This window comes from Eptatretus burgeri, chromosome 13 (assembly GCF_056783735.1).
Source record: "Eptatretus burgeri isolate ZD-2024b chromosome 13, Ebu_testis_v1, whole genome shotgun sequence".
NCBI classification, from domain to species: domain Eukaryota; kingdom Metazoa; phylum Chordata; class Myxini; order Myxiniformes; family Myxinidae; genus Eptatretus; species Eptatretus burgeri.
In genome coordinates, this window is record NC_140973.1 from 62868829 (window position 1) to 62895965 (window position 27137).

Sequence of the window (27137 nt, forward strand, 5' to 3'; positions counted from 1 at the left end):
GTTCTCAAGCAGTCTGACTCATTTTAACACGAAAATGAAACATCTTGCTTTGAATGATTTTTTATAAAAAATATGTTTAAAAGCTGTTTTTAGATAAACTTTGTTCTGTTAGGGTTCTGATGATTTAAAATATAACCATGAGAGACAAGGGCACAGAATACTTCCTCATTTTCACAGCACGAACTGAAAACACTTCAAACAAAACTTCCCCATTTTACAAAACCGAATGAGGGATTTGCATTTTACAAAACCAAATGAGGGAAAAGTGAATAAAGGTGATGAATGCAATAGGAAAATTAAGTTATTCCCCAAAGTAGAACATGGACAAATATTCATTGGTTCACTCTTTGAGTGGAATGAAAATATGAAGGGAAAGAAGTGCTTTAATCAGTAAGTCAATTTGACATTTGCTTGTATGGGAAGGGGAGGAAATCAGTCTCCTATTTTGGGCTTTTGGGGCTTGAGTCAGAAAGTTTTCCCCATTCATTTGTATGGGAGGGGAGGAAATCAGTCTCCTATTTTAGGCTGTTTGGACCTTGAGACAGAAAGTTTTTCCCTTTTTTCCCCATTCATTTGAATGCTGCCTCAGAAGCCCCATTTATCCTCCACTTGTGTTCCAGGCAGAGCACAGAACTGCATGCAATGACACGAGTGCAGCATTTCCACTAGCCTTGAGAAGTTCAACATGGATGCCACAAATCAGTGGAGCTTTACCCCATTTCAACCGGTTCACCGCAGACTGTGTTTCCACAAAGGTGGACCACAGTTGATTGGAGGTTCAGCAACAGGGATTGTAACACCCCTGACGTCCAACTCGACAGCTGGTGGATCAGCCTAGTACAACCACTCAAAGTAACCGGCCCAGCAGGCCTTCACTTCGGACCCCTCTATCAAGGGCCAACCACCCTCTGCTCTAAATGCAGTACACCGAGGGATGGGCTTGGATGAACGCAATGCGCGAATTCCCCTGTAAGCAGGACGAGAATCACTTGACCACAGGTGATGCTGTACCCCCTCACAGATTCCTCGCACATAGGCCTCCTTGTCCACCCCCGGCGCACGTTCAGCTTTATGCCTCAGCTTCCTGAACAGCTCAGCTCTGCCATTCAGCCTGGCCTGCGACTCTGGTCAATGGTATTCAGTGTCCCAAGAGAGACAAAATTCTTCTTCGCCCTATGGTGAGTTCTAAGACATCCACCGGCAACATTAAGGACGGTGGTCTTGAAGGCACTCCACAACTCTTCAGAATCTCCCAAAGCACCCAGACCCCCAAATCTCCACTCATCTTGTTCGCAAACTCCTCAACTACCCTCTAATCCTTGAGCTTGCCAACATCCAGCCTAAGCTGGGATAGTACCATTCTCCTGGATTTAAGGTGCAACTTAAGAGTTGCTACAAGCCAGTGGTCAGTTGTGAGGAACTGAGCACTCCAGTAGACCCTGTAGTTCTGGATAATCCTCCAGCAACCATCAACGAGCACCATGGTCATTTTCCTTTCCTTATCATCAGCGTTGGAATACCAAGTTGAGCGATGAGCCTGTGTGTGCTGAAACCATGAACCGGCCACGCTAAGTCCATGACTTCTTGCAAAGTCAAGGAACTTGGTGCTATTCTAGTTCACAGTTTAAGACCCATGGGGACAAGCATCTGTCTTATAACCATCCTTATCAGTGCCAGTTGATGCATTGAAATCCCCCAAGACTAGAAGAATATCTCACCTGAGGCACTGATAAACCACAGACTCATGCGTGGCATAGAATGTGTCCTTCACGGAGAGGTCACTCACCTCAGTCGGAGCATATACAGAGACCAAGGAAACGACACCCAAGGAGTGACGAATCCTGAGTCTCATAATACACTCGTTGACCGGTGTTACCTCAATTATCATTGGAGTCAGCTTATTGGACACAGCTACAGCAAGTCCTTGGGCATGGTAACCATCCGAGCAACCAGATCAATCGTTGGTGTCACCACCCGCCATGTTCTCGCCACTATCTGGTCTCCGAACCTCAGAGAGTGCTGCAATACCGATGTTCAATCATTGATCTCAGATGAAAATAGAGACAGGTGATCATCCTCTCTTAGGGATGGGACATTACAGGCACCCACCCGAAGGGACCGCTTCAGGTTAACCCAAGGAGCCTGCCGTCTGGTGGACGACACCTCAGCAACACCCCGACACACACTACCACAATCTGACCCGGGAAGGTAACCCCGTGGTTTTCCAATTATCATCAAAGAGTGGGGGTCATGAAGGCTTTGCCCCAATCCCGTCATCTGGTGAGCTGCCCTAAGGAGGGTAGCGGCACAGGAGGTACTCCCACAGAGTGGGTTTTTATATTTCTTTACATTTTTCTGTTTCGTGGAGTGAAGGGTTTTACGGTGGCCAGAGTGCAAATCCTGCCACCAACTTCCTAAAAAAAAAAAAAAGTAAGCCAACTGCAGAACGACATCTGCAGATACAGTTGGGCACCAGAGTGGACAGACAGACAGACACACAGAAGTGAACCAATTTCTTAACCCTGCCTTTCGCATTGCATGTGCCGGGTAAAAAACACCTATTGTGGAGGAACCGATAAGGATATGGAAACACAAGGATAAAAAATATATTTAAAAGAAGAAAAGATAAAACATCAGCCTGACCGTAACTGTGAAGGCCACCCCCTCAGATTCTTCTTCCTCAGAGAGGCTGTGCTCTTGAGCAGAGTTGAAATCGGCGATATCATCAGCATCCTCCTCACCAGTGAATGTCGTGAGAGTGCTGCCGAGTGCACCGAGCCACTTGCCAATGCTTGGATCAATGTGCACCGTCACTCCGCACATCTTCCACAAAATATTGAGTGTCCATGCACCTGCACTGCTGCTATCTGCAAGATGCAGCCAATAGAACCAGGTTTAAATCCATAGTTTTTCGATTGCTTCATGTCTAAGCAGGTTCGACATGCATTTGCCATGAGTGGTCAGAAAAATTGAAACTTCTTCCCTCTTTTCAGATCTTCATGAAATCACAACCTGGCCAAACACTTGGCATTATGTCTTTCACTCCTGACAAATGTAAATATATCGAATATATAAAGCTCTTTCTCACCACTGACTCACTCACTGATATTAAAGATCGGTACCTTCCGGGTGACATAGAAAGCTGAAATTTTGCGAGCCAAGGGAAATCAAAGCTGGTACATCGGAAAATTTCACGGAATCGTCGGAAAGCATCAGTAATTAAAAATATAAATAAATGAAAAAATAAATAAACAAGTGGTGCCAGGCACAACAAATCCCACCCATTTAAGGCATAAAGTTATTTTGGGGATCAAATTTAAATTTGATACATCCTTAACCTGAATGTTTATGATAAGGAATAGAATAAGGAATATTTTAGTCTTAGTTTGAAGTCAATTAAACCATTTTTGATGAAGTTATGACCGTAAAATGATTTTGACCTTTCAAGGCCATGTAAGGTCAAAGGTCATGGTGGCAAATGAAAGCCAATAAAGGACTTGATATATGTCTTCCATAGTAAACACGCATATTCCTAACCATTTTTGATTCATAATGGAAAATATGTAATTTTGACCGATGACCATGACCCCCAAAACTTCGGACCCTACCGATCTTCACAAGTATGCATTTTTCACTATAGGAATGGGTAAGATTATAAGTGACATAGAATAAGGTTCACCATAAGCTTAGTTTGAGGTAAATCAGATCATTTTTGACGAAGTTATAAGCGACAAACGATTTTGATCTTTTCGTGACCTTGACCTTGACCTTTGATCCAATTGGACCCAAAAGTTAATGGGGTCGTCCAAGGTTCATTGCCCACCTGTGGATTAAATTTGATAGTGTTTGCTAAAGACGTTTTGCCGTAAAGTTGCTAACAGACAGACAGACAAACAAACCGGACGATTACAATATCCCGCTCCCTCCCTCCGGGGGGCGGGATAATAAATAAATGAAAAATCAAATGCAGGTGAGCGACCCCGATACAATGGGGAAGCATGGTTCATATGCTTAATGTGCAAGCACACCGTGCTCGTGCATGTAGGGATGTACAGATGTATGTCTATGTATGTCGATGTAGGTAGACAGACAGACAGAGAGACACAGAGGCAGAGACAGAGACATTGTTATGGATTTCAGAATCCGGTCTGATGAATGCATCCACACATCCAGGTCCTCAGACAGTTAATTCCTTAAAAGCACGTCCAGGATAGACCCATCCCCATGTTTAGTGGGATTTTAAATGTGATGCGTTGAGAAGGGTAAAGAATAGATCCCCTCTCTTATGGGAAGCTTTTTTCTTTACGATAGACACATTTAATGGGTGGTCGCTAGAGTACCCTTATTGTCGGGTTTTCCGTGTGTATATGTGTGTGCGTGTGTGCGTGTGCGTGTGCGTGTGCGTGTCTGCAATGCGAGGCTCCACAGCACAAACCAGCAAACCGATTTCGATGAAACTTGGCGAACAGGTGCAATATGGACTGGGAGTGTGCGCGTTTGAGTTTCGTTGCTAAGCAACCACCCGTTGCTATGCAGCGGCCAAAAAAACCGCGTTTTAAGAACCCTAATGGTATTCAATACTTGTCCTACAGTTTTGAATGTGGAGAAACGAGACTTCGGAATTAAACACTTTGAGATATTTAGAAAATTTTACTCGAGCCGATTTTTGATTTACATTTTATTTTTCAAATGGTAGTCCTTCAAAAATATGGTGTCTATTTACCGTCATATTTTTTTGTTTGTTTGTTTGTAATGTAATGGACAGCTCTGGAGGCCAGAGGAGTCAACCGATTTTGATGAAACTTGACAGGTAGGTTCATACCAGGATCGAGTTCTATGCTTTTGAGCACCGTTGCTATGGACACCACCGTGGCATAGCAACGGGACTTTGAAATTTTAGAAAAATCCTAAAAAAATCATTTTTTAGAAAAACAAAAATGGGCTTCCAGGCTTTTATGCGCACTAAAATCAACCTCTTTGTCAAACATTTTCAGCCCGATCCATCAAAAACTGTATGACAAGTATGCAATTACGTCACCTACCGGCTTGTGCACATATTTCTTTCATGAGTACTGATGCCCGCCTTTTTTTTTCAGCATCGTTTACACACATTTCTTTCACGGACGCTGAGAACCGCCCTTTTTCGATCGGCTGACATGGCAAGGAATAATAACGAGAGCACGGGTTGTCATGGGAACGGTGCGCAAGTGGGGCGGGGTGAGCTTGGGGAGACTGTGCCCGCCGAGAGGAGCCGCCAATATTAAAAAAAGAGGAGGTCCGTTCGGAAGTGAGCGAGTGAGCGTGTGGGTGTCTGACCAGCGCCAAGGAGACAATTTGTCAGTCAGTTTGTCTTTTCCAGTGTGGGAGTGACCAGCGCCGACAACGAGTGATGCACGGGTCAGTCACCAACGAGTGAGGCACGGGTCGGTCACCAACGAGGAAGGCACGCGTGTGGGTATTTGGCCAGCGTCAACGAGACAATTTGTCAGTCAGTTCGTCTTTTCCAGTGTGGGAGTAACCAGCGCCAACGAGTGATGCACGGGTCAGTCACCAACGAGTGAGGCACGGGTCGGTCACCAACGAGTGAGGCACGGGTCGGTCACCAACGAGTGAGGAACGGGTCGGTCACCAACGAGTGAGGAACGGGTTGGTCACCAACGAGTAAGGCATGGGTCGGTCACCAACGAGTGAGGCACGGGTCGGTCACCAACGGACCGTGTGGGCCACTGGACGTCACCAGTTTCGTGAAGTGTGAGGAGCGGCCCGTGTTGCAGAACCAGGGTCTAAACTCACGACAGATGATCTCGGTGCCCCCCCCCCCCCCCAGATGTCGACTGGCGTTCAAGGCTGTTGGCGAGTGGGTGCACGGCAAGGCTGGGAGCCAGCGACGGACAAGACACGCACGCACACATTTCAGGATGCTTTCACTTGATGGACGACTTCTCTCTGGTGAGTGAGACGACCCCCCCCCCCCCCACGAATGATCTGCTGGGTATCCTTGTTTGTGTTTAGCTGTAAGTAAATTAACCCCCGATAAGCACCTGCTCTCTGTCTCTTTCCAGTCATCTTGATTGATTTTGCCTGATTAATTATTCATTTCGATTGCTTTGGAATTTATTCACTTATTTACCTCAGGAAATAATAAGTTCTTATGATTTATTTATTTTCTTACTAATCAATCATTTGTTGACTTCCAACCTGTCCATGTTTGTCCTTTCCTTCCATTGGTCTGGCATTGTACGAACCTAGATAGACTGGGAGGTAATTACCACAGATTTGATCATAAATAGTCGGCATGCACCAGCGGTTAAAATGCTCGGCCGCCAAGATCAAAATCTTGATAAGATCAAATCAAGATAAGATTGGTGCTTTGCCGAGGGCGCGCTCCCCGTTCAGGTAAACAAGTGACCTCTAGTTAAACGGCATAATTAGACGGTGGACACTGGAACTCGTGGTTAATTGGGTGGAGTTTGTGGTTCTAAAACAACCCACCGTACCACAACATTAATTGTGAGCAGTGACCCCAGGTCCGGCTCTTCCGAGGACAACCAGGGATTAATCCCCCTGAGTAACAAACTGGTGTCTCAGTATTCGTGGCCGTAACAATATATATATATATATATATATATATATATATATATACATATATATATATATACATATATATATATATATATACATATATATATATACATATATATATATATATATACATATATATATATATATATATATACATATATATATATATATATATATATATATATATATATATATATATATATATATATATATATATATATATATATATATATATATATATATATATATATATATATATATATATATATATATATATCTGCCCCACCCTACAGTGGTGCTCCTGCCTCACACCTAGCTCGACCTCATGCTGTGGAAACCAAGGCTTTTAGGATCACTAGTATCTCCCACTATGAAGCTTAGTCTTTGGCTCTCTCACTTTCTCACGGGAGGCAGGTCGGTGGTCTTTCTGTCTTCGACCACCTCCTCTCTGGCCTTGCCCCCGCCCCCACTATGTGATCTGTCCCACCTATATTTCCTCAGGGTGCTCAAGGTCCACCAAAAACGCCCCTGGTAAAACTACCAAAATCACGAATCACTGCTCACCTTCACTCCTCTTTTCCCCACCTTTGGAATAAACTCCCTCACTCTGTTCTTTCCCATTCTTCCCTCCAGACTTCAAAACAGCTGTTCACCACAATCTCTTATTGTCCCCCATCCAAATCCTCGATCTTTTCTACCTCCGTTAATCCACCCCAAACCCACCTCCTTCAAATTCCCTGCTTTCCTTCCTAAAAGTCCCTGCAATGTCCATTTTGTATACCCCGTGTTCCCCACCCCATCCCTCTCCCTTCCACATATCTGCCTTTTTTGTTAGCTCTTATACGAGCCTCGACAAGGTATACAAAAAAAAACAAACTTTGCAGGCCATCTCAGGCATCCCAAAATAATTTTTCTCAGGACTCAACAATGAGTGGTTTGTACAATACGACATGGGTCCCCTTTCACTTCACTCCAAGGTGCATTGATAAAACTTCAACTCCTCCCAACCTCTGGGGTGACGCCGACATCGCCCCGCCGCCATTGCCCCACCATTGCTCTGCCCTGGCAACGTCGCCATAGCCACCATAGCCACGCCGCCATAGCCCCGCCCTGGCGACCCCACCATAGCCCCGCCCTGGCAACGCCACCACAGCCCTGCCCTGACGACGCCACCACAGCCCTGCCCTGACGACACCAGCTCGCCCCACCCTTTCTCGGCACAAAAAAGTCTCATGGAATGGGACAGTTATAGAAACTCATGCAAAGCATATTTCATGTTCCAAGCATATTTCAGGACCATGATGAAAAGCTCAATCTCAATAGAGATATCATTTAAACACATGCTTTTGCCGTTATGTATGTTTGAAACTATTGGTGTATAAAGTCGAAACTTGGGGTATAAAACGGAAAATAAAATATTTATTGTGCCTTAATGACTTACCAATAGCAGCCTGCCCTGTTGTTCTTGAGCAGACTTCATACGTGCCCTCTGGGACGACACCTGCAAAGAGATGCATGCAAAAGCTAATGAGCACATCAGGTGTTGCTGTTCTCCTGGCATCAAGGGGCAGAGAGTTGGAGGGAGGGGCAGATTAAATGAGAACTCACAAAAACAATCAACCAAAATAGTGGATGTCTGGAATTCTTGCATAGACGTTAAAGTTTTCATCGTTATCACATGATCGCCATACGTACACGCATTCATTGTAATGTCATTGTGAGGCACAGGCTGCCAGTCATCCCATGACGTTTCAAACTCCTCAGCAAAACGGAGGCAAAAGTTCTTGAAATGTCCCTTGCTAACAAGTGACTCAGAAGAGCAGGCAGAGATGAGTGTACTTTCCACAGTGAGCACGAGAGCCGAACCCGGGTCGTAGTCCAGATTGGAGTTCAACTGCCAATGACAAAACATGAGTCCAGTTATTGTGCTTTCACTCCCTCGCTCATTATTGGTGAAAGTAGCTTCTCCTTCACAAAACAATGGGTATAAAACAAGACAGCCCTGGTAATATACCAAGGACCATAACCAAACCCTGAAAAAAAAGAAGAAATCAAATTTTCTAAATGTAACTGAATAAAATTTTGCGATTTCAAAAATAAATATTGTTATGAGGTTGTAAGCTCTGTTTCACTTCTAAACCAATGATATAATGATTGTGTGCATCTTGCCTTTCCTGAAAACATCTTCACAAACTGTGTGAAAGTCTTATCACACTCTCTGCCACTGGATGGTAAGAACAGTGTGTGAATTGTGCAAGAGTCCCATCAGGAAGCTTGTAAATTATGGGGACCCACCATATACAGAACGATTTCCAAATGCTGCTGCATTGTCCAGAAGTTACGAATGAGGTGATCCATCGGTTTTGAATTATCCAGGGGTCATATGTGATGCAGTGCTGCTGCGATTGATCTAATGGTCCCTAACATTGTTTTTTTGCTCCTTTTTTACGATAAATTTCACACGGAAAAAGGCACATAAAAGAGCCGAGTTTATGTCATGAAAGGCTCATAAAAGAGAGCACTGGTACCAGTTCATTGAAAGCAAAACTCTCTGAAAGTGGGTCGAACAAATTTGACTGTTGCGCACAAAGCGGTATCAGAGAAGAAATAAACAAGCGGTCATCGACCAGAACTTGCAAAATCAGTCCCTGTTACCTTGCTCTTTGAACCTCAAAATCAATAACCTTCTAGCTTTTGATTAGGGAGCCAATTCAGTGACCAAATATGCAAATGCTGTTCAAATTTCAAGTCAATTGGACGAAAATTGACCATTTTGTGATCTTGATCTTTGGACCTAAAAAGCGATAAATAAATAATCAATAGGCTTCTATCTTTTGACCAGCTATACCAGGTTGTTAAGTTACATGAATATCGGTGCAGAATTGCGACCTGTCGAGATTGAGATGCCGACAAAGAGTCGACCAACCAACACACTTGCGAATCTACGATTTCACAAGTAATAAATAAAAAAAGAAGTGAGAAGAGGCAAGAAAATAAAAATCAAGTGTACAATGGTAAGACGAAGATGAACACCATCGTCCATCATGATTATTTTCAACAGGACAAGCTGAACAACCAGTGTCATATACACTTGGTGCAATAGTTACAAGTAACTAATTTATATGTTGGGAGCTTAACAGCTTGGCATTCCTGACAGAAGGTGGGACATTTAAATGAAGAGAAATGAAATTGAGAAAATGAATCGAAAAAAATGACAAGAGAAGAAGGGTAAAGAAGTGTGAGAGGATGGAAGAGAAAAGCTAAACGTGATTGAGAGGGGTTGGGATCAGTAAAGGGAGTAGCAGGGAACGGCATATATGATTAATGAAAGGGAGAGGAGGGGGTATTTTGGTGTCAAAATTCCATCATTTTTGCAACGTAAGGTTTTGCTTTGAGGCAACGAACATTCAATGCACAGTTATAATATGAATGGCATCGAACTTAACACAGTGCTGAGCAAGTTGAATGAGCAACCGTTTGTACAACTCGAACAAATCTTTGCTATTTATGGGTTAATCAGACATCTGCAAAGAGGGTAATGGTCGCTTCGTACCTGAGTCGTGGCGCCAATGGGCAGGCAAATGCCAAGGTTTATGACCGTGAGCTGAAGGATCAAGGTGCTGAAAGCTTGGGTAGGTGTCTGCGAGATGGTCGGCAGTTTGTCCACAAGCTCTCGCGTGGCCAGGTGCACATCAGTCCCAAGCGCCATCCTCTGTTCGTTCCACGACTCGTAGGCCGCTTTGTAATTGAGCCAGAATAGCACCGCTACGACAGTGACGAACAACATCAACAAAGACTGATCATTTGGTGCAAGAGATAAAGGATCTTGCCTCGATGTCAAACGGAAGTATCAAATTGGCAGTCATAACACAAGTTTAGAATAGGACACCTTTATCAAAAGCCACAGGCTGAGCATAAACGATGGGTCTGCTCAGCATGATGAGAACAGCCTCCCGGCCTGACCCAGAGTGTCCCTTAATCTCGTTTTGCACAGCATTGCGCAGGCTCAGGCGAGTACGGAAGAAGGCCACCTGAACGAACTCCGATCCAGCTTCTTTGTATACCTGCCAGGAAGCACTTTGCACTTGCAGGGCTACATTTTCTTGCTGCTCACAAAACAATGAAAAAACAAAAAAGCTGCATTCCTCATATTGAGAGCCAGTATGAGATGTCAAGGAAGAACAAAAAAAAAAGAAAAAAAGATGATTTCCTCATGCTTAGGTTCCACACCAAAGTGGAAAATCTAGTCATTTGTCAAAATCCCTTTGGTTGAAATCAGCTCACTCCGAACTTACCTGGTGATTGACAATCTGCCCCAACGCTAAGTTCAGATCCACCTGGCACTTCCCGAAAAGCTTAAGGAAGCTCCCGGCAGTGGGAGTTCCCTCACGGGCTTTGGCCTGCATCCGGTTATTCAGCTCGAGTTCAATGATTCCAGTCTCGAAACGCACAGCGCTCATGGTGGGTGTGGAGGCTGTCATTTGCACTCCCTGAAACGAGCACAAATATTAAAATCATCATACTCTCCAAGCATAAAGCCAGCACATAATTGTGATGCACAACTCAAACAATTGACATCAGGTAAAAGACATCTTTGGCCCGTCATTTGAAAGGCCAATGCAGGTATATCCCCCAATGGGAGAACATCCCCACACCAGGAAACGGAGCTGCATAGAGTAGAGTAACACTCGATACTTCTCTCCTTCAGGGCTAGCCACATCTTCATTCCAAAGCGAGATAGGCTGCTCACCACCTGGAAAGATTAAGTGACAAAATAAATCAACAATAACCTTAAAAGGAACAAGTGGGTCAAAGGGTGCAAAGGAACATGTTCGCATGCAGATGTCAAACAACTAACCTGACACTTTCTGAATGACTTCATTGACTTCTTTCATGAAAACCTTCTGAACAAATACCAGGTGGTGAAGCAAGTCCGTGCTAAGATTATGTTCAAAGGAACCAATCTGCAGTGCACATAATCAACCAGGTATATGAAAGACCCTTACATTTGTCGATCATCTATAGAGGCCAACAAAAGCTTAAGATGAAGGTAACACAGAGGACGACACGTGTACAGACTCACTTCTGCAAATAACTGCAGATAATCGCCGTGCCTTGTAGTTAGGCCATCAGAGTTCAAACCTCCATCATCACCCACAGAAGGGAGTCTTCCTGTGGCAGCCGTCCCTTCGCCTGTAGCTCGGAGTGGATCCTGCATTACAAACTCGCCCGAAACCGAGACGAGTGGTAGGCCTAATGAAGTTGAGGCTGAGGAAGAATCGGCTGCAGACACTTTGGAGCTGAAGCTGAGGTTGTGAATGGGTAGTTCAAATTTGAACTGTGTCTGAGCACCTGAACAGAAAGATATCAACATCTTCAAGAAAAAGAAGAAAGAAAATAAAAACAACCAAGCGTCAAATGTGTGACAAAATAACCAAAATTTGGTAATGCACATCAACGCACCAGTAATTCCCCGGCCCCATAATCTGCCGGTCTTGTATTCAGCACGAAGCGAGGGCAGCAGGGCTGCTCCAAGAGACATGCCGTCAAGCACGACCTCAAAGGTGAGGACCAAAGGCCTGTGCTCCAGACCATCTGGCAGCTGTGGAAAATCTCCTGGTTCTAAGGGTGTCTGCACCTGGCTTGTGGGTGGTCGACTTGTAGATGGAACCTGGCTCGCTGTTGTGTCCTCTCTTGAAATGCAACAAATCAATGATGGTGAGGAATCAAAGGAAGGAATAATCCAAAGGGAAATCATGTAACAACAAAGTTCAAACTCTGAGACATTTTTCTACTTCAACAACAAAAAAAACTCAGACAAGAGGAGGCCATTTGGCCCATCATGCCTGTGCTTTATACATAGCCCATTAATTTTGGCTGCAGTGGTGGCCAGTTGGTGAGGACTGTAATCCCAGAGCTTGAGGGTTCAATCCAGCTGAAGGTCATAATACTAAGTGCTAGTCAGGGTATCTGGCACTGCCGGGTGACCTTGAAAAGGTGGGACAATCAGCTTGCCTGACCTGGTCTGGTCTAAATGTGATGGGAGTTCAATCGTTGTGGTTGACTGTTTTTCCTTCACCTCGTTATAGGATGTTGTTATGAATGACTCTAGGACCAACACTTCTGCACTTTCCACAAAAACAAAATGGGGAGAAAAGGACCCCGTGTACTTATCTACAATGACAAAAAATATATATAAAAAAAAACATTCTCTCCATCAATTAAACCTCAGCAAATAGCTACAAACATTTAACATCGACATGTGAGGGCTTTTGCCATGGACCAGCACAAAATGGCCTGCTCTTTTTAAGAGTTACAGTAGAATCATTAATATCCACAAACTAAATGCAGGCATGACAGCGATTCCACATCCCAGTCCAAAGGACGGCGTACTGTGAAATGCAGTGCCCCTTGCTGGAACTTTATCAGAATGGCAGTTATTTGTTTTGTTTGATCCTGTTTGGAATCAAACCTGGACCAGACAATACAATGACGTTGTGACAAATGGTGATGACTCCCGCTCCTCTCCCCCTGCAAACCCCCTTTATTTTTTTGTTCCAAGCACAATAAAATTAGCCTGATGATAACAAAAGAAGCCTCCAAACAGGCACAAAATTGCACATCGAATGGAAACATACCCATCTTGTGTAAGGAATTGAAAATATCCATCGACTTGGAACAGCCTTTGGTGGAAACCGAGTGTCATGTCTGTGCTGGGAATATGCCATCTATAAAGGCCCGGTCACACCTTGAAGTTTTAGCCAGCGATGGCAACGTATTAAAATGTATCTAAAACGCTGGCTTACGTTGAACTTTTGATGTTTTTTTTTTAAGATTCGGACGTATTCATAGCGACTTGGTCTTAGTATAACGCATTGATAACGGACACAGAACGTTTCGTTGTGTTATAGATAACTTATACCAACGAATGCTGAACCTGTTGTCGGCCTAGACAACCGATGCCCAACGATGGTCTAACTTAGGCATAGCGCATTGCACGCATCGCCGACGATGTCGTGACGTAGCCTATTAAAAGGCTGACGCACAACGATTCGAATCATAACTGCCGTAGAAATGGAAGTGTCAACATCGCGGTCACACCTTGGCGATCTTGCCAGCGTATGCCGACCTAAGAAAAATGTGTTTAAAACGTTGGGGCACGTCAAATACGGTATGAGTAAGTTTGGTATACGTGAGTAGAACACTAAAGTACGCTATCATACGTCGTAGTAAGTAGAGTACGTCAAGAAATTTTAAACATGTTCAAAATTTTACGACGTACTCGGCGTATGACACGTTTCGCATGCGATGGGGATAAGTTTTACACACGATATGTGGACGCTTACACACGTCCACAAAGGCTACTTATAAGCTACTCATAAGTCGAAACACGTCGCGGTAATGTCTTTTTTACGCGAAACTTATTTCTAACTTATGTTTGACGTGCTTTGAACCAATACTTTACGTAGTCCCAACACACATCGACGTATGTAGACGTATTTCAATGACGTCTTCCGGTCGACAAAAAAAAAATAAATGAACGTGTTTCTAGCTTACAACTGCCATATAAGGACGTGTTCCCAGCGGTTTTGGGAATTGGTATGTAAAAATGCTGCTCATAAAAGGGGAACCCAATAGTGTTTTCGAGTCCTTTTTGAGTCGATGTCCATGTCAGCAGTAACAGTATCAGTATCAGTATTAGTATTAGTATTAGTAGTAGTTTGTTCATGTTGGCAGTAGTAGGTGAGTGTGAGGGGGAGGGTGTGGGTTATGATGGATCCTCCTTGCGTCTGCGTGTCCACGGGTAGGAGACATCTTTTCACCATTGTTCGAAGTTCTTCGCGGCTAATTTTTTATGGGGCTTTTTCAACAATGAGCTGTAGCTTGTTTTTACGATTTAGGTCTATTCATAACGGGTTGGACAAATGCACAATGATCTAATAATGTGCATAGAGCGCTTTGATTACTTATAGATACGATATACCAACGAATAATTATCATGAAGCCGGCGTTCACAAACTATGCCCAACGATAGCCTAACTTATCCATATCGTGCGGCAGCTTATCTTTGCCGGTGACGTAGGGTTTGCTATTCATAGGCTGCCACTCAACGATTTAAATGGCTGCATCTCCACTATTGAAAGTAGACACTTGCGCTCAACAATCGGATTTTTTTTACACTCAACGACTTTTAAACGGTACCACTCAGCTATTTTCATTGTTTCCAATGAACGATTTAAATTGCTGTCACTCGCCTTTGTTTTTTGATGCTGGGGTTTGGAAATTTGAAGCGTTTCTTCTGAACGTGTTAAAACGCTCAAACTCGACTATTTTAAATAGACGCTGCCGATGGACAATTGGAATCATAGCCAAGCTAGACATCGAAGTGTGAACATCCTCATCATGCTGAAGAAAAGTTTGAAGAATGCTGCAAATAAGTGTCCTGGCCGTGGCCCTGGACGCTGACGCAAGGACGATCCATTATACCGACGTCTTTCAGCCTATGAGTAACTTAAAAGTAGCGTCTGTTGACGTGTGGCAACGATCGTGTAACGTGCCAACAACACGTTAATCATAGGTTAGAAATAAGTTTTGGGTACGCTAAACATTACCTCGGCGTGTCTCAACTTATGATTAACTTACAAGTAGCATGTGTTGACGTCTGTCAACGATCGCAGACCGTGCATACAACTTGTGGCCAGCGTAGCGGAACGTGTGAGTCATACGCCGGCATACGTCGTGAAATTTCAAGGACAACCGAAAAGTACAACGTTTAAAGCCAGCGTACAACGACGTATGGCAGTGTTTTTCAGCGTGCTCTCAATGTTATCAAAACTTACCCATAACGTATTCAACGTGTGCCAGCGTTTTAGAAAAAAATTCAAAAACCGGCATACGTTGGCTAAAACGTCAAGGTGTGACCGGCCTTAAGCTAAGAAGCCTCCGTTAGCGTTTTATTTGTGCAGCATTGGCACAATTCATCAAATCACAGACAACTGTTTTTATTCCGCTCTCCTCATCGCTCTCCTCATCTATATCTATGTCTCTCTCTGTCTCTCTCTGTCTCTCTCTGTCTCTCTCTGTCTCTCTCTGTCTCTCTCTGTCTCTCTCTGTCTCTCTCTGTCTCTCTCTGTCTCTCTCTGTCTCTCTCTGTCTCTCTCTGTCTCTCTCTCTCTCTCTGGAATCGCCTCGCAGTCTCTTCCCAGTAAAACCATGTTATACTACCTCATATCCTCACTCGATTATAACAACTGCAGCCACAACATGTGACAGCGAAAAGACAAACACGTTAACCATGATTTGTACAAATATTCTGGCAACAAGGATCACACACTGGCAGGATATACATTCTCGCCAATGAACTGTCTCGCCTGGGTTTGAATCTCGGCCCAGCTATAAATTGTCATCCTGGTGTTTCACAGGGAGGGTGAGGAATCCGTGCATGTGTCGTCCCTTGGATGGATGTTAAGCCAGTTGTCTTGTCTGCTCGCATCACATTAACAATGATTTGTACAAATATTCCAGCAACAAGGCTCACACACTGGCAGGATATGCATACTCGCCTATTAACTGTCAAGCCTGGGTGAGAATCTCAGCACAGCTATCAACTGTCATCCTGGTGTTTCACAGGGAGAGCGAGGTGGACGTTGAGTCAGGTGTCGTGTCTGCTAGCATTAGATGGTGGACGTCAATGATCTTGACGAAGAGGAGGTGAGTTATCACTGAAACCCTGAACAAATTACAAATTTCTGTTCTAACCAACAGGGGGCACTGCATCAGCAGCACAGCTACACCCCCAACAAGTGGTGCTACCTGCAGCCACGTGCTACACAGGAAATAAGAAGGATCACATCAATCGAAGAAATTTTGAGTGGCTACAGTTGTGAAGAGACAAATATCTTTGACATGAAAATGATGAATATGGGAGAAAAAAAAAATTAAACAGTGAACCAGAAGCACTAAGGTTTGGCCGTACCTAAGGGAAGGCTGGCGGAGAAGGTCGGAGATCTGTTTGGAAAGCTGGTGCGAGCTGCGCACCATCATTCCGTGCAGTGTGGCCGGGTGCTGTGGGATGTTAGCCGTCACCATACCGACGTGTAGTACCACACTGTTGTGCGAAGACTCACCAATCTTTGCCGTGTACAGAGCCTGGGACTTGGCCACACTGCACTTCACCACCGTCCTGCACAAATTGGTACAAAAACTTAACCTGAGTACGAATCTGTGTCAATCATCAGAGTTATGCTCGACTGAGGGTGCTCAACTCAGATAATATCGGTTCAGTTGGTCACACTACCCATTTCAATTTAGTGTTGGGGTTAATATCAATGGGTCTGACAGTCTCAGAAGCACACAAATTCAATTTGGCAAAAAAACCATGTTGTCTGTTTCCAACACAACAAGATGGAAATTAAATAGGTGAAAGCTATGTTGTCATGAAACAATTCAAGCAAAGGAAGGCAACAATCCTTTGTTGTTGTTGTTGTTGTTGTTGTTGTTGTTGTTGTTGTTGTTGTTGTTGTTGTTGTTGTTGTTGTTGTTGTTCTTTGCCATGTGAGCAACTTGCAAAAAATGAAAACGTGAAATCCAAAGTCTCACAAATTAAATCACCAATCACTGTGAAGACCGTGTGAGGAATGCACAGCTTTTGATGTTTTATTTTCGTATGGTTTTGAGTTTTTGGCAGTGCAAGGTGTGATAACCTTCAAACCATGATGGTGGTTTTGATTTATCGGAAAGCAAAACTTCTTATAAATTTATAATGATCCAAAAGCAAGTACAATCAAACGCTGCATTCGGACCCTGCAGGCTAACTTCCTCTTTCAACAATATATCGAATCAACAGTACGTTCATCGAGGTATGCCAACCACTGTGGGAAGAAAAGGAGTTGATGTTTTGTGCGTTAACCCTTCGTCTGAGCAAAACAATGAATTGTTAACACCCAAAACGTCAGCTTCTCCTTGCTTCCCATGGCAGTTGGTATATCTCAATCAAAGCACTGTTGATGCCATCAATTATTATACCTGTCCACCGACACCGATGAACACGAGCCTTCACCAGCGACACTAGTTCATCATTCTACTTCCCTTAATCCCACACCCTCCCCACTCCAACTGCATGAAACAACCAAATAATATTTTTCCGATGAACTGTTGAAGGTTTTTGTTTTTTGAAACCAAAACAATTGCCATGTTTTAAGGTAAAAGAAAGTGAACAAATCACATGCATTGGAGCACAACACTCAAAAGGTTATAATGGACTGTATACATGTACAACACATAAAATGGACTTCTGGACTGTGCATGTCCCATAACATTCCAACATATCTTCCATATTTACACTCAAGCTTCCTCACATTCCCTTCCTTTCCCTTATCTCCACCTTTCTCTACTTTGCTGAGTTTACTTATCAAAATGTCTCTCCAAAATCCCACATCACCCTTTTTCTTGCACACTTGATATATAAATGGACATGAAGAAGCATAGTGACCCCAAATCACAAAACATTGACATGGAAGAGAAGCCAAAATGGCAAGTAAGCCATATTACAGGAAAAACCCATTGGGCTAGACTGTTTAGGGTTCCCATCTGAACCAAATGGCTCATGAGGTTCAGAACACAAGTCAAAATTCCAGATATCATATATGCATTGATACATTGTCTACAAAAATATCCTCGTCATTCACATTACTGTGCATTGATGATCTCTACTACATACACCAATTATTTCCCATTATGTTCCTCTCTGAGCCATTGTTACTCATTTTTGTGTTACCCCTCCAAGAGGAGCGTTTTTGTTTTACCCCCCCCCCCAACCACCACCACCCTCCCCATGCTCCATAATTACCCTTTGTTAGTTCAAAAGCCTGCTGTTTATTGCTGCTTAGCTCCTCCATGAGCCTAGATCACTGTATTAAAAAATTCCTTCGTGAGCCTTGGATAAACGTAAAACAATAAAATAAATAAACATGAGAGGGGTGGTATGTCAACGATAAAAGCAAGCAGTGTACAGCACAACAAACAAAACAGGACTCAACACAAAATCCAGATAGGATGATAAATAAAAGGGTTTTTAAAAACAAAACACAATAAAAACAACAGGCAAAACATTGAGAGGAAAAAAACAAACCCATTGTGGTAAGTTACGAAGTCGTTAGGAACAATGCAAATTAGAAGAAAAATAAAGAGGAACATGAAAACATCAAAACGACTAAATGCTAAGCAAAAAGAGACATACAAAAACTCTTGGTTCAGAGTACAACTTGGAGAAGTAGGAAAATCTTCGAGCCTACGAGGAGAAGAGGAAGAAGAAGAAAAGGAGAGCATCAAGTACAAAAGTAGGCCCCACTGATTGAATGGTGTACTTCAAAAGGGTACAGGGTACAGGGTTGTGATCGAGAATACGTCAAGAGGTGAAATGGTAAAGTAGTCAATGATTGACCAAAGAAACTAGTCTGAAATCTCATGCATATCTAAGAGTGACCCACCCCCCCCCCCCCACAAGGAGACACTCCCTTTCCCCCACCTGCCCAAAATAAAAATAAAACAGAAATGGTGGTGGCTCTGGGACAATGCACTCAACAATGGAATAGCCAGCAAGATGAATGAGCGAATAGATCATGCATGATGTGAATTGACGTGTCAATGAAGATCATTTCATCAAAGGAATGTCAAAAATAGGACCGCCTGTCCTGAAGCTCACCTGGATCAGGAGCAAGAATCACTCAAACCCCCCGCAGACCCCAATACCCTGAAATTTTCAATGCCGTGAAAAAACTTTTACCAACACACAGAATTTCAATGAAACTTGACCGCAACCTTCATCACCCTTGATGTATCAGAGAGGAGAGCAAATACTTATTTTGAGGGTCAACCACCCCCCTCCCCCTCCCCCATAGACACCCTTAATGAGCGCAGATTTTGATGCAGTCAATAAACTTTGATACTTCACAGGTACTGAAGGTTGTGGTCAGGTTTCATCAAAATTGTGTGTATCGTTTCCGAGAAGAGAGCAAATATCTATTTTGGGGGTCAATGCCCCCCCCCCCATAGACACCCTTGCTGATCACAGATTTGTATGCAGACAGATAAGCTTTGGTACATCACGGGTGATGAAGGTTGTCGTCAGGTTTCATCAAAGTCGTGTGCGTAGTTCCGGAGAAAAGAGCAAATACCTATTTTGGAGGATCATACCTCCTGCAGACCTCCTGCAGACTTCCTGCAAATACCTCCTGCAGACCCCTTGAATGAGCTCAGATTTTGATGTGGTCAATAAACTTTAGTACATCATGGGTGATGAAGGTTGTGATCAACTTCATCAAAATTGTCTCTGTAGTATTGGAGGAGAGAGCAAGTACCTATTTTGGGGTATCAAACGCCACCCATGGACCCCCTTAATGAGTGCAGATTTTGATGCAGTCAATATACTTTGGTACGTCATGTGTGATGAAGGTTGTGGTAAACCTTCATCGAAATTGTGTGTGTAGTTTCAGAGAAGAGAACAAAATAATTATTTGGGGTGGGGCGGGGGCAAAAAAAAAACCTGTAGACACCCTTAATTAATAAGTGCAGATTTTGATGTCGTCGATAAGCTTTGGTACATCATGGGTGAATAATGTTGTGGTCAAGTTTCATCAAAATTGTGTGTAGTTTTGGAGAAGAGGGGAAATACCTATTTTGGAGGGTCTACCCCCCCCCCCCTGCACCTGTAAATCGCTCCAATGAGCGCAGATTTTGATGTGGATGATAAACGTTGATCCATCACAGGTGATGAAGGTTGTGGTCAAGTTTCATCTGAATTGTGTGTGTAGTTATGGAGAAGAGAGCAAATACCTATTTGGAAGGGGGGGGAGGTAAAAAACAAAACCTTCCCATATATCCCCTGAATGAGCGCAGATTTTGATGGTCAATATAACTTTGTCAGGCATCAGATATGAAGCTTGTGGCCAAGTTTCATCAAAACTGTGTATTTGGTTCAACCGATAATGACTGAAGTGTTTACGGACTGACTGACTGACTCGCTCGCTCCCGAACTCACCTACAGACACTGCTCGATCACATAAGCTCACCTGACTAAAGTCCAGGTGAGCTAAAAAAAAAAACTACAACAGCACTTTGTAGAGTACATCCCTCAACCAGGCTGAACAGTTTATGTTTTGTTTCCCACCGATAGGCCGGATCTGCATCCAGACCTAAACCAAAATCTCAGCAGCTTGTTCTCATCACCTACCCAACTCATCCACCCAGTTTTGTCATAATCTGCGAACTACTTTTTCAAATATCATGGTATACTGTACCTAATGAAGGTGCATTAACCGCATCAAAATCTGCGTATCATTTTTGGCCCCATCTTTCAATGGTGAAGAATCACTCAAAATTTTTTTTTTTTAATTTTCATATCCAGATCTAGATCCTCACCAAAATCGAATCAATTTGTCCTTGTCGCACACCCAAACAGTCCACCAAGTTTAGTCAAAATTCATCCATAACGTTATCTCTCAGTGTAGTGGGGCAACTTAGCTAAATATAGCATAACAATTGTGCATTTTGTGAGGAAAGCACCAAATTTGGCACACTAGTAGCCTATCAAATTATGAACAGATTTGGATATTTAGTCTAGGCTCTGGGTGGGAGTTCGTGTCCATTACTCTTCTACGGCGTTACCCTGGATTTTCTTGTTCTAGATACTAAGACCTTCAAGAAAAGTTTGGGTAACACTTCCAGACCAAGTACGTTTTCTCGACAGCCCCGGCCAAACATTTACGGTTCCGCCCGTAGTTTTCGAAATTGACGATATCGGAGTTCCTGGGAAAATATAATTATCTGGCACACACAAATGGTTTATTTTGCTCTGGTTTGATTTTTGGAGTGAAATTAACTAATTTCTATTGCGATTTGTTATCCTAAATGCATTACAATAACAAGAAATTGCTATATTTTAGCCAATTTTTTCAATGGAATCACATTCGGGTTGAAACATACCTCAGTTTCCAGACAGTGCTATTACCGAACTATCGTTTCAAATGGAACCAATGAGAATCAAAACAACCTTGCAAATGTTTTATACACAAACAATTTAGATGTAAACGGGAGGAATTTATCTACAACAGTTAATTTTCAGAGGAGTCGTAGTTTTGGTCCAATAAGCGATTTGACGATTTTGATATTTCCTTCACTGAATCACAATATTTATGGGCAATAGAATGATTTATCACTGTATATAACCTTTTCGCGTTTTGATGAGAGTTCCTATTTTTTACAGGGAAACAACGAACAGTGATGGCCACTAACCTCCCGCCCAGCACCAGGACAAGTTGGTGAGGCACTGGAATTGGAGCTGGATGACGTCTTCTGAGTGCATTGATAACTTGAATCCAGTTGCAGCAATGGAGTCTGTGGAACTGTCTCAGTCATGTAAAGAAGCTTCTTTCGATGTGACGAAGTGTGTTATTTTCCAAAAGTCGACAAAAGTGGAAGCTGTGAGCACAAGCAATGGTTGTAAACGAATTCGAGAGGCCAGTGCCATCCACGATGACCATGTTTCCAAACTACTGAAGCTCTTTGAAGGTGATGGATTCGTATACCATTTGACCAATCAGTGTTATAATAAATACACCATTAAAACAGTCTTGTCTCGCATGAAGAATAGGGATATATGGAATGAGCAGCAAACCACTCAAGAACCAGCTCTTTCTCAGGACTCTACATCTCAGAATAGAACGACTCGTTCACAGAGTATCGGTCGTCCCCTGCCTAATCCCGAGATTACTGCAAAGTCAGTACGAGATATGAAATGCATTATATGTGACAATAAATCTTATGAACAAGTCTATACTAAGTATCGTATTAGTGAATCAAATCGCGCTGCTTTATTTCTTGCCGCAACCAACTTCTTTCAGGATGCTGTCTTCACCCGAACATGTGACCTTCAGGATTCGCATTCAGTTTTCGGAGCAGATATATATTATCACAAAGACTGTATGGTAAAGTATATGTACAGGTATGAGTCACGCACGCAGGAGTTTATGCCAAAACCAACCTCAAAACAACTTGCATGGAATCAAATCGTGTCTGAACTAGAACAGGGATTGAGAGACGGTAAAGGCTACAAATTGAGTGGAATTCGAGATCATTTGAATACACTTACTGGCGATCAATCCCATTTTCGCAATACAGATGTTAAAATTTTCTTGATAAACCACTTCGGTAGTAAGATAGATTTCACATATCCCGATGCGTTGCGCAAATCAATGATGGTATTTAGTAAACCTAATAATGTAGTAAATGTGTTGGATGAGCGCATTCGCTCCATTGATCCTTTACAAGTCTGTGCTAGTGTGATTCTGAAATCTCTTAATGATTATAGTGGGGCAACTTAGCTAAATATAGCATAACAATTGTGCATTTTGTGAGGAAAGCACCAAATTTGGCACACTAGTAGCCTATCATATTATGAACATACTTGGATATTGGGCCATCTCAAATTCAGCCGCTGATGGCTGTGGCAGCCATTTTTCAAAATGGCCACCAGTGGTTACTGTTATGACATATCTGCTTTACTGGAGAGGAATGCAGGTTGATAGTGAAAGTTTATTCACTAATAAAGGTCCAATAATGGTCAAAGAAAGTAACAATCTGATTTGGTTGAGAAAAAAAAAGTTAAATTCTGCTGCAGTTGAGAATGTCAGGAATGTGAAGAAGATTGGCCAAGAGCAGTTCCAGGCTTTCACCAGAGAATGCCTGGTGGAAAGGACCAAGCCAATTGATGATGCAATTCGTCGGAACAAGCTGAAGGTGTTTAGCACTTCCACCCTGAGAAGTGTGAGCAAAGGGAAACAGCAGCTGGCCTCTCTTCGGAATGACGTGGCACTTTTCTCATGGCTCTACATCGGTTGCCAGACGAGGGATGGAAACCTTGAAGAGTTATTTCGTCATGAGAATCAAGCGTGTATTCCAGCTCTCTCCGATGGAGCAAGTCTCCATCTAGGTACGAAGAGTGATCTCCTCAAATGCTTTGAAGAGTTCTCCAATGCCCAATCAGAGGCTCCTGATACCACCAGCCGAGTTCTTGATGGGGCAGTTATTGTCCAGATGCTGAAGCCTGCGGGAGCCAAGAACTTATGACTATGCCCAGGATGTCTTCATACCGTACCTGTCAACAAAGCTTCAGAGTGTGTCACGCCTGGAACTGGTCTGGGACCGCTACGTTGCTGATTCACTGAAAGGAAGTGCAAGATCAAAGCGTGGAAAAGGAGTGCGTAGACGCGTGGTCGGAGCAGCAGTTATACCTGGAAACTGGCAGAACTTCCTCCGAGTGGACACCAACAAGACCGAGCTGTTCAAGTTCCTATCAGAAGCTATCTTCGGGTGGTTTGACCAGGATGACAAGCAGCTGGTTATCACTGATGGAGAGGCAGTCCTGAGCAAGCCACCGCTGCTAGACCTGGCCTTGCTCACCCCATGCAGCCACGAAGAAGCTGACAGTCGAATGTTGTTGCATGCATCCCATGCAGCCAACCATGGTCACCACAAGATACTGATCAAGACAGTTGACACCGATGTTGTAGTGTTGGCTGTGTCAGTGGCCCAGGGACTGCAACCAGAAGATGAACTGTGGCTAGCATTTGGCACTGGGAAGAGTTTTCGGTACCTGGCAGCCCACGAAATAGCAGCTGGCCGAAGACCAGAGAAGGCACAGGCACTCCCAATGTTTCACGCTCTGACTGGGTGTGACAGTGTATCTAGCTTTGCTGGACATGGTAAGAAGACTGCTTGGACAAACTGGACCGTTCTGCCAGAACTTACAGGCGCACTGCTGAAGCTATCCTCTGCACCAAGTCGCATACCAGACGATGTCATGCACACCATCGAGAGGTTCGTCATATTGCTCTATGACAGAACCAGCACGTGCAACGACATTGACAAGGTCCGGAAGAAACTCTTCGCGAAGAAGAACAACGTGCAGCTGATCCCGCGAACCAAGGCAGCTCTGGAGGAGCATGTGAAGAGGGCTGCCTACCAAGGAGGCCATGTGTGGGGTCAAACACTGCTCCCAACGCCAGAGCTGCCTCCTCCATCCAGCTGGGGCTGGGTCAAGAATGACGAGGGGGTGTACGAGCCACACTGGACGAAGCTACCCAAAGCAGCCCACACCTGCTATGAGCTAGTATCGTGCAAGTGCAAGAAATGCTGTCTGAAGTGTTGCAAGTGCAAAAAGGCCGCACTTGAATGCACAAATTTGTGTGTGTGTGAGGGAGAGTGCTCACAAAATTGAGAGAATATTAACAGAGCAGAGTGTCACTCATTCAGAACATTTAAATCAGACATCTCTCGATCAATTTCAAAGAGTGACATATCGGTATTCATGTGAATGAGACGCAGCCCATGATTCGTTTGCAACCATGCTCAACAACCACTGACTTTACATAAGCGATGTTGGTATTAATATCAATCAGACGCAGCCCTTGATTCGTTTGCCACCATTCTCAACAACCAATTTCTATGAGTGAGATAGTCATCCGGTACAACAAATAATTAGCAACCATCTTGCAAAATGGCGGCTTTCTTTAAACTTGAGGTGGCTACAGGTTATGTTTTTCTTAATTCAGCTTTTAATAAATGTTCAAACCAATGTTAGAGTGAAATTATAGTAACCACTGGTGGCCATTTTGGAAAATGGCCGCCACAGGCATCAGCGGCTGAATTTGAGATGGCCCAATATCCAAATCTGTTCATAATATGTTAGGCTACCAGTTTGCCAAATTTGGTGCTTTCCTCACAAAATGCACAATTGTTATGCTAAGTTGCCCCACTAATGGTGAGGAATCACTTGAATAAAATTAAAGTTCATCGAAATTAAACGATACCCCATGCAGTGTTCAAGTAAATACTTCAATTTTAATAAAACAATGATTTTAAAGATCGCAAAAAAATTATTTTTTTTTAATCCAGAAGTTTGGCGTGATTTAAACAGTTATACACTTTTCATGTCCAAGTAAGTTCTGTAAAACTGGATGTTTTTGGAAGTAATATCAAGACGATTTGTGTTCTCGTATTCAAGTATATAATTCAATTGAAATGAAGGCTTAATGACGTATAAAATAAATTAATTCCAGGTTTTACCGCTATTTTACCCAGTGTCTGTTACACAACCCGATCTAACATGTTACATTAATTATTTACGTCCTTTATGACATCCTTAAAAACAGTAAGTTTCCTGTTTGAAAAGATTTTCCATTTTGGTTGAATGTCCGGCAGGCAAACTGAGTAAAATAATTATCTCACTCCTATCTGCGCATGTGCGATCAGGACAAATCTAGAGACAAAGTACGGTGAAACGGCAAACTCATCTTCATTTTCATGTTCCGATTCGTGTTCAAAACAAAACATTCAATTCAAATACGTTGTTCCTCGATCATCAGCTGATGATCATAAACTTATAAGACAGACAGTCGGACGGACCGACATGAACCAATTGCTGAACCTCACTTTTTGCTTCACATGCACAGGGTATTGATAGTAATCGGATTCAGATCTTCACCCAAATCTAATCATTTCGTCTTCGTCACACACCTAACCTGTCCACCAAATTTCGTCGGAATACGTCCATAACTTTTTGAGATATCCTGCTCACAGACAAACAGAGAAACAGAAAGAAATGACAACATAACCTCTGACCACCTTTGGTGGGAGAGGTAATTAATCTATCAAAGAATGAAACAAAGGAAAAGATGGAATGAAAACAAATGGGAAGAATCAATACAGACTTTATAAAATCAAAAATTCGTTTCAAAACTGGAATTTATAAAGTTGTTCAGGAAAAGAGGATTCAAAAAGAAAAAGCAAAATGCAATCACAACGTTTCTGAAGAACTAATACTCTCACACGCATTGAAAACAGCTCAAGAGCAAATTATGTGAACTGGACAGACACATTACCATTAGATCCCCCCAACTGCAGTGTCCCCCCCACCCCCACCCCCAATTCTGCTCCATCACAGTGCTCACCCCCACCCCTTCCCAAGGGACCTACTGAATATTCGGTGTTAATCCCTCAAGTAGCACAGCAGTCACACCACCCACATGCACGGTAGCACAGGTCTCCGTTGTCTTCTGGTGGTACACATCTGAACACACGTGTATGACACAGGTCCGTGAAAAATTTCCTCGAACAATAAGTAAAGCAATCAATGAAGTTTAAAAAAAAAAAAAGTCATTTGTTTGGCCTGATAGGGAGTACGGAGTGAGAGGGAGAGATGGAGTGGGGGGGGGAGTGAAAGAGATGGAGGGGGGGATAGAGAGAAAGATATGGAGGAAGAGAGAGAGGGTGAGAGAGGGTGAGAGAGGGTGAGAGAGGAGGATTGGGAGATGGAGAGAGAGAGGGAGAGAGAGGAGGATTGGGAGATGGAGAGAGAGAGGGAGAGAGAGAGAGGGAGAGAAGAGGGGAGATGGGAGATAGAGAGAAAGATATGGAGAGAGGGAGAGGGAGGGAGAGGGTGAGAGAGGGTGAGAGAGGGTGAGAGAGGGTGAGAGAGGAGGATTGGGAGAGAGAGAGAG

At 43.3% G+C, this 27137-nt stretch overlaps 2 protein-coding genes across 8 annotated transcripts in view; one reads left to right on the forward strand and one right to left on the reverse strand.

The window, feature by feature from the left end:
- BLTP1 (bridge-like lipid transfer protein family member 1) overlaps positions 1 to 27137 on the reverse strand; it is a 357046-nt gene that overhangs the window by 123041 nt on the left and 206868 nt on the right. For 4 of the 7 annotated variants that reach the window (XM_085852760.1, XM_085852755.1, XM_085852758.1 and 1 more), the window contains 13 exons: positions 26614 to 26707; positions 18821 to 18871; positions 16559 to 16765; positions 12046 to 12275; positions 11666 to 11934; positions 11441 to 11546; positions 11238 to 11335; positions 10878 to 11072; positions 10472 to 10688; positions 10136 to 10347; positions 8278 to 8476; positions 8024 to 8083; positions 2644 to 2867 (listed from right to left, as the gene is read on the reverse strand). In XM_085852760.1, coding sequence (XP_085708886.1) covers positions 2644 to 2867; positions 8024 to 8083; positions 8278 to 8476; positions 10136 to 10347; positions 10472 to 10688; positions 10878 to 11072; positions 11238 to 11335; positions 11441 to 11546; positions 11666 to 11934; positions 12046 to 12275; positions 16559 to 16765; positions 18821 to 18871; positions 26614 to 26707 — 2162 coding nt within the window. The remainder of the gene's footprint in view (positions 1 to 2643; positions 2868 to 8023; positions 8084 to 8277; positions 8477 to 10135; positions 10348 to 10471; positions 10689 to 10877; positions 11073 to 11237; positions 11336 to 11440; positions 11547 to 11665; positions 11935 to 12045; positions 12276 to 16558; positions 16766 to 18820; positions 18872 to 26613; positions 26708 to 27137) is intronic. The other 3 variants (XM_085852756.1, XM_085852759.1, XM_085852757.1) reach the window with 3 other exon arrangements.
- LOC147014635 (uncharacterized) lies at positions 21924 to 25848 on the forward strand. The gene is made up of 3 exons (XM_085851446.1): positions 21924 to 22357; positions 23683 to 24613; positions 25840 to 25848. The coding sequence occupies exons 1-3, from the start codon at positions 21924 to 21926 to the stop codon at positions 25846 to 25848; spliced, it is 1374 nt and encodes a 457-aa protein (XP_085707572.1).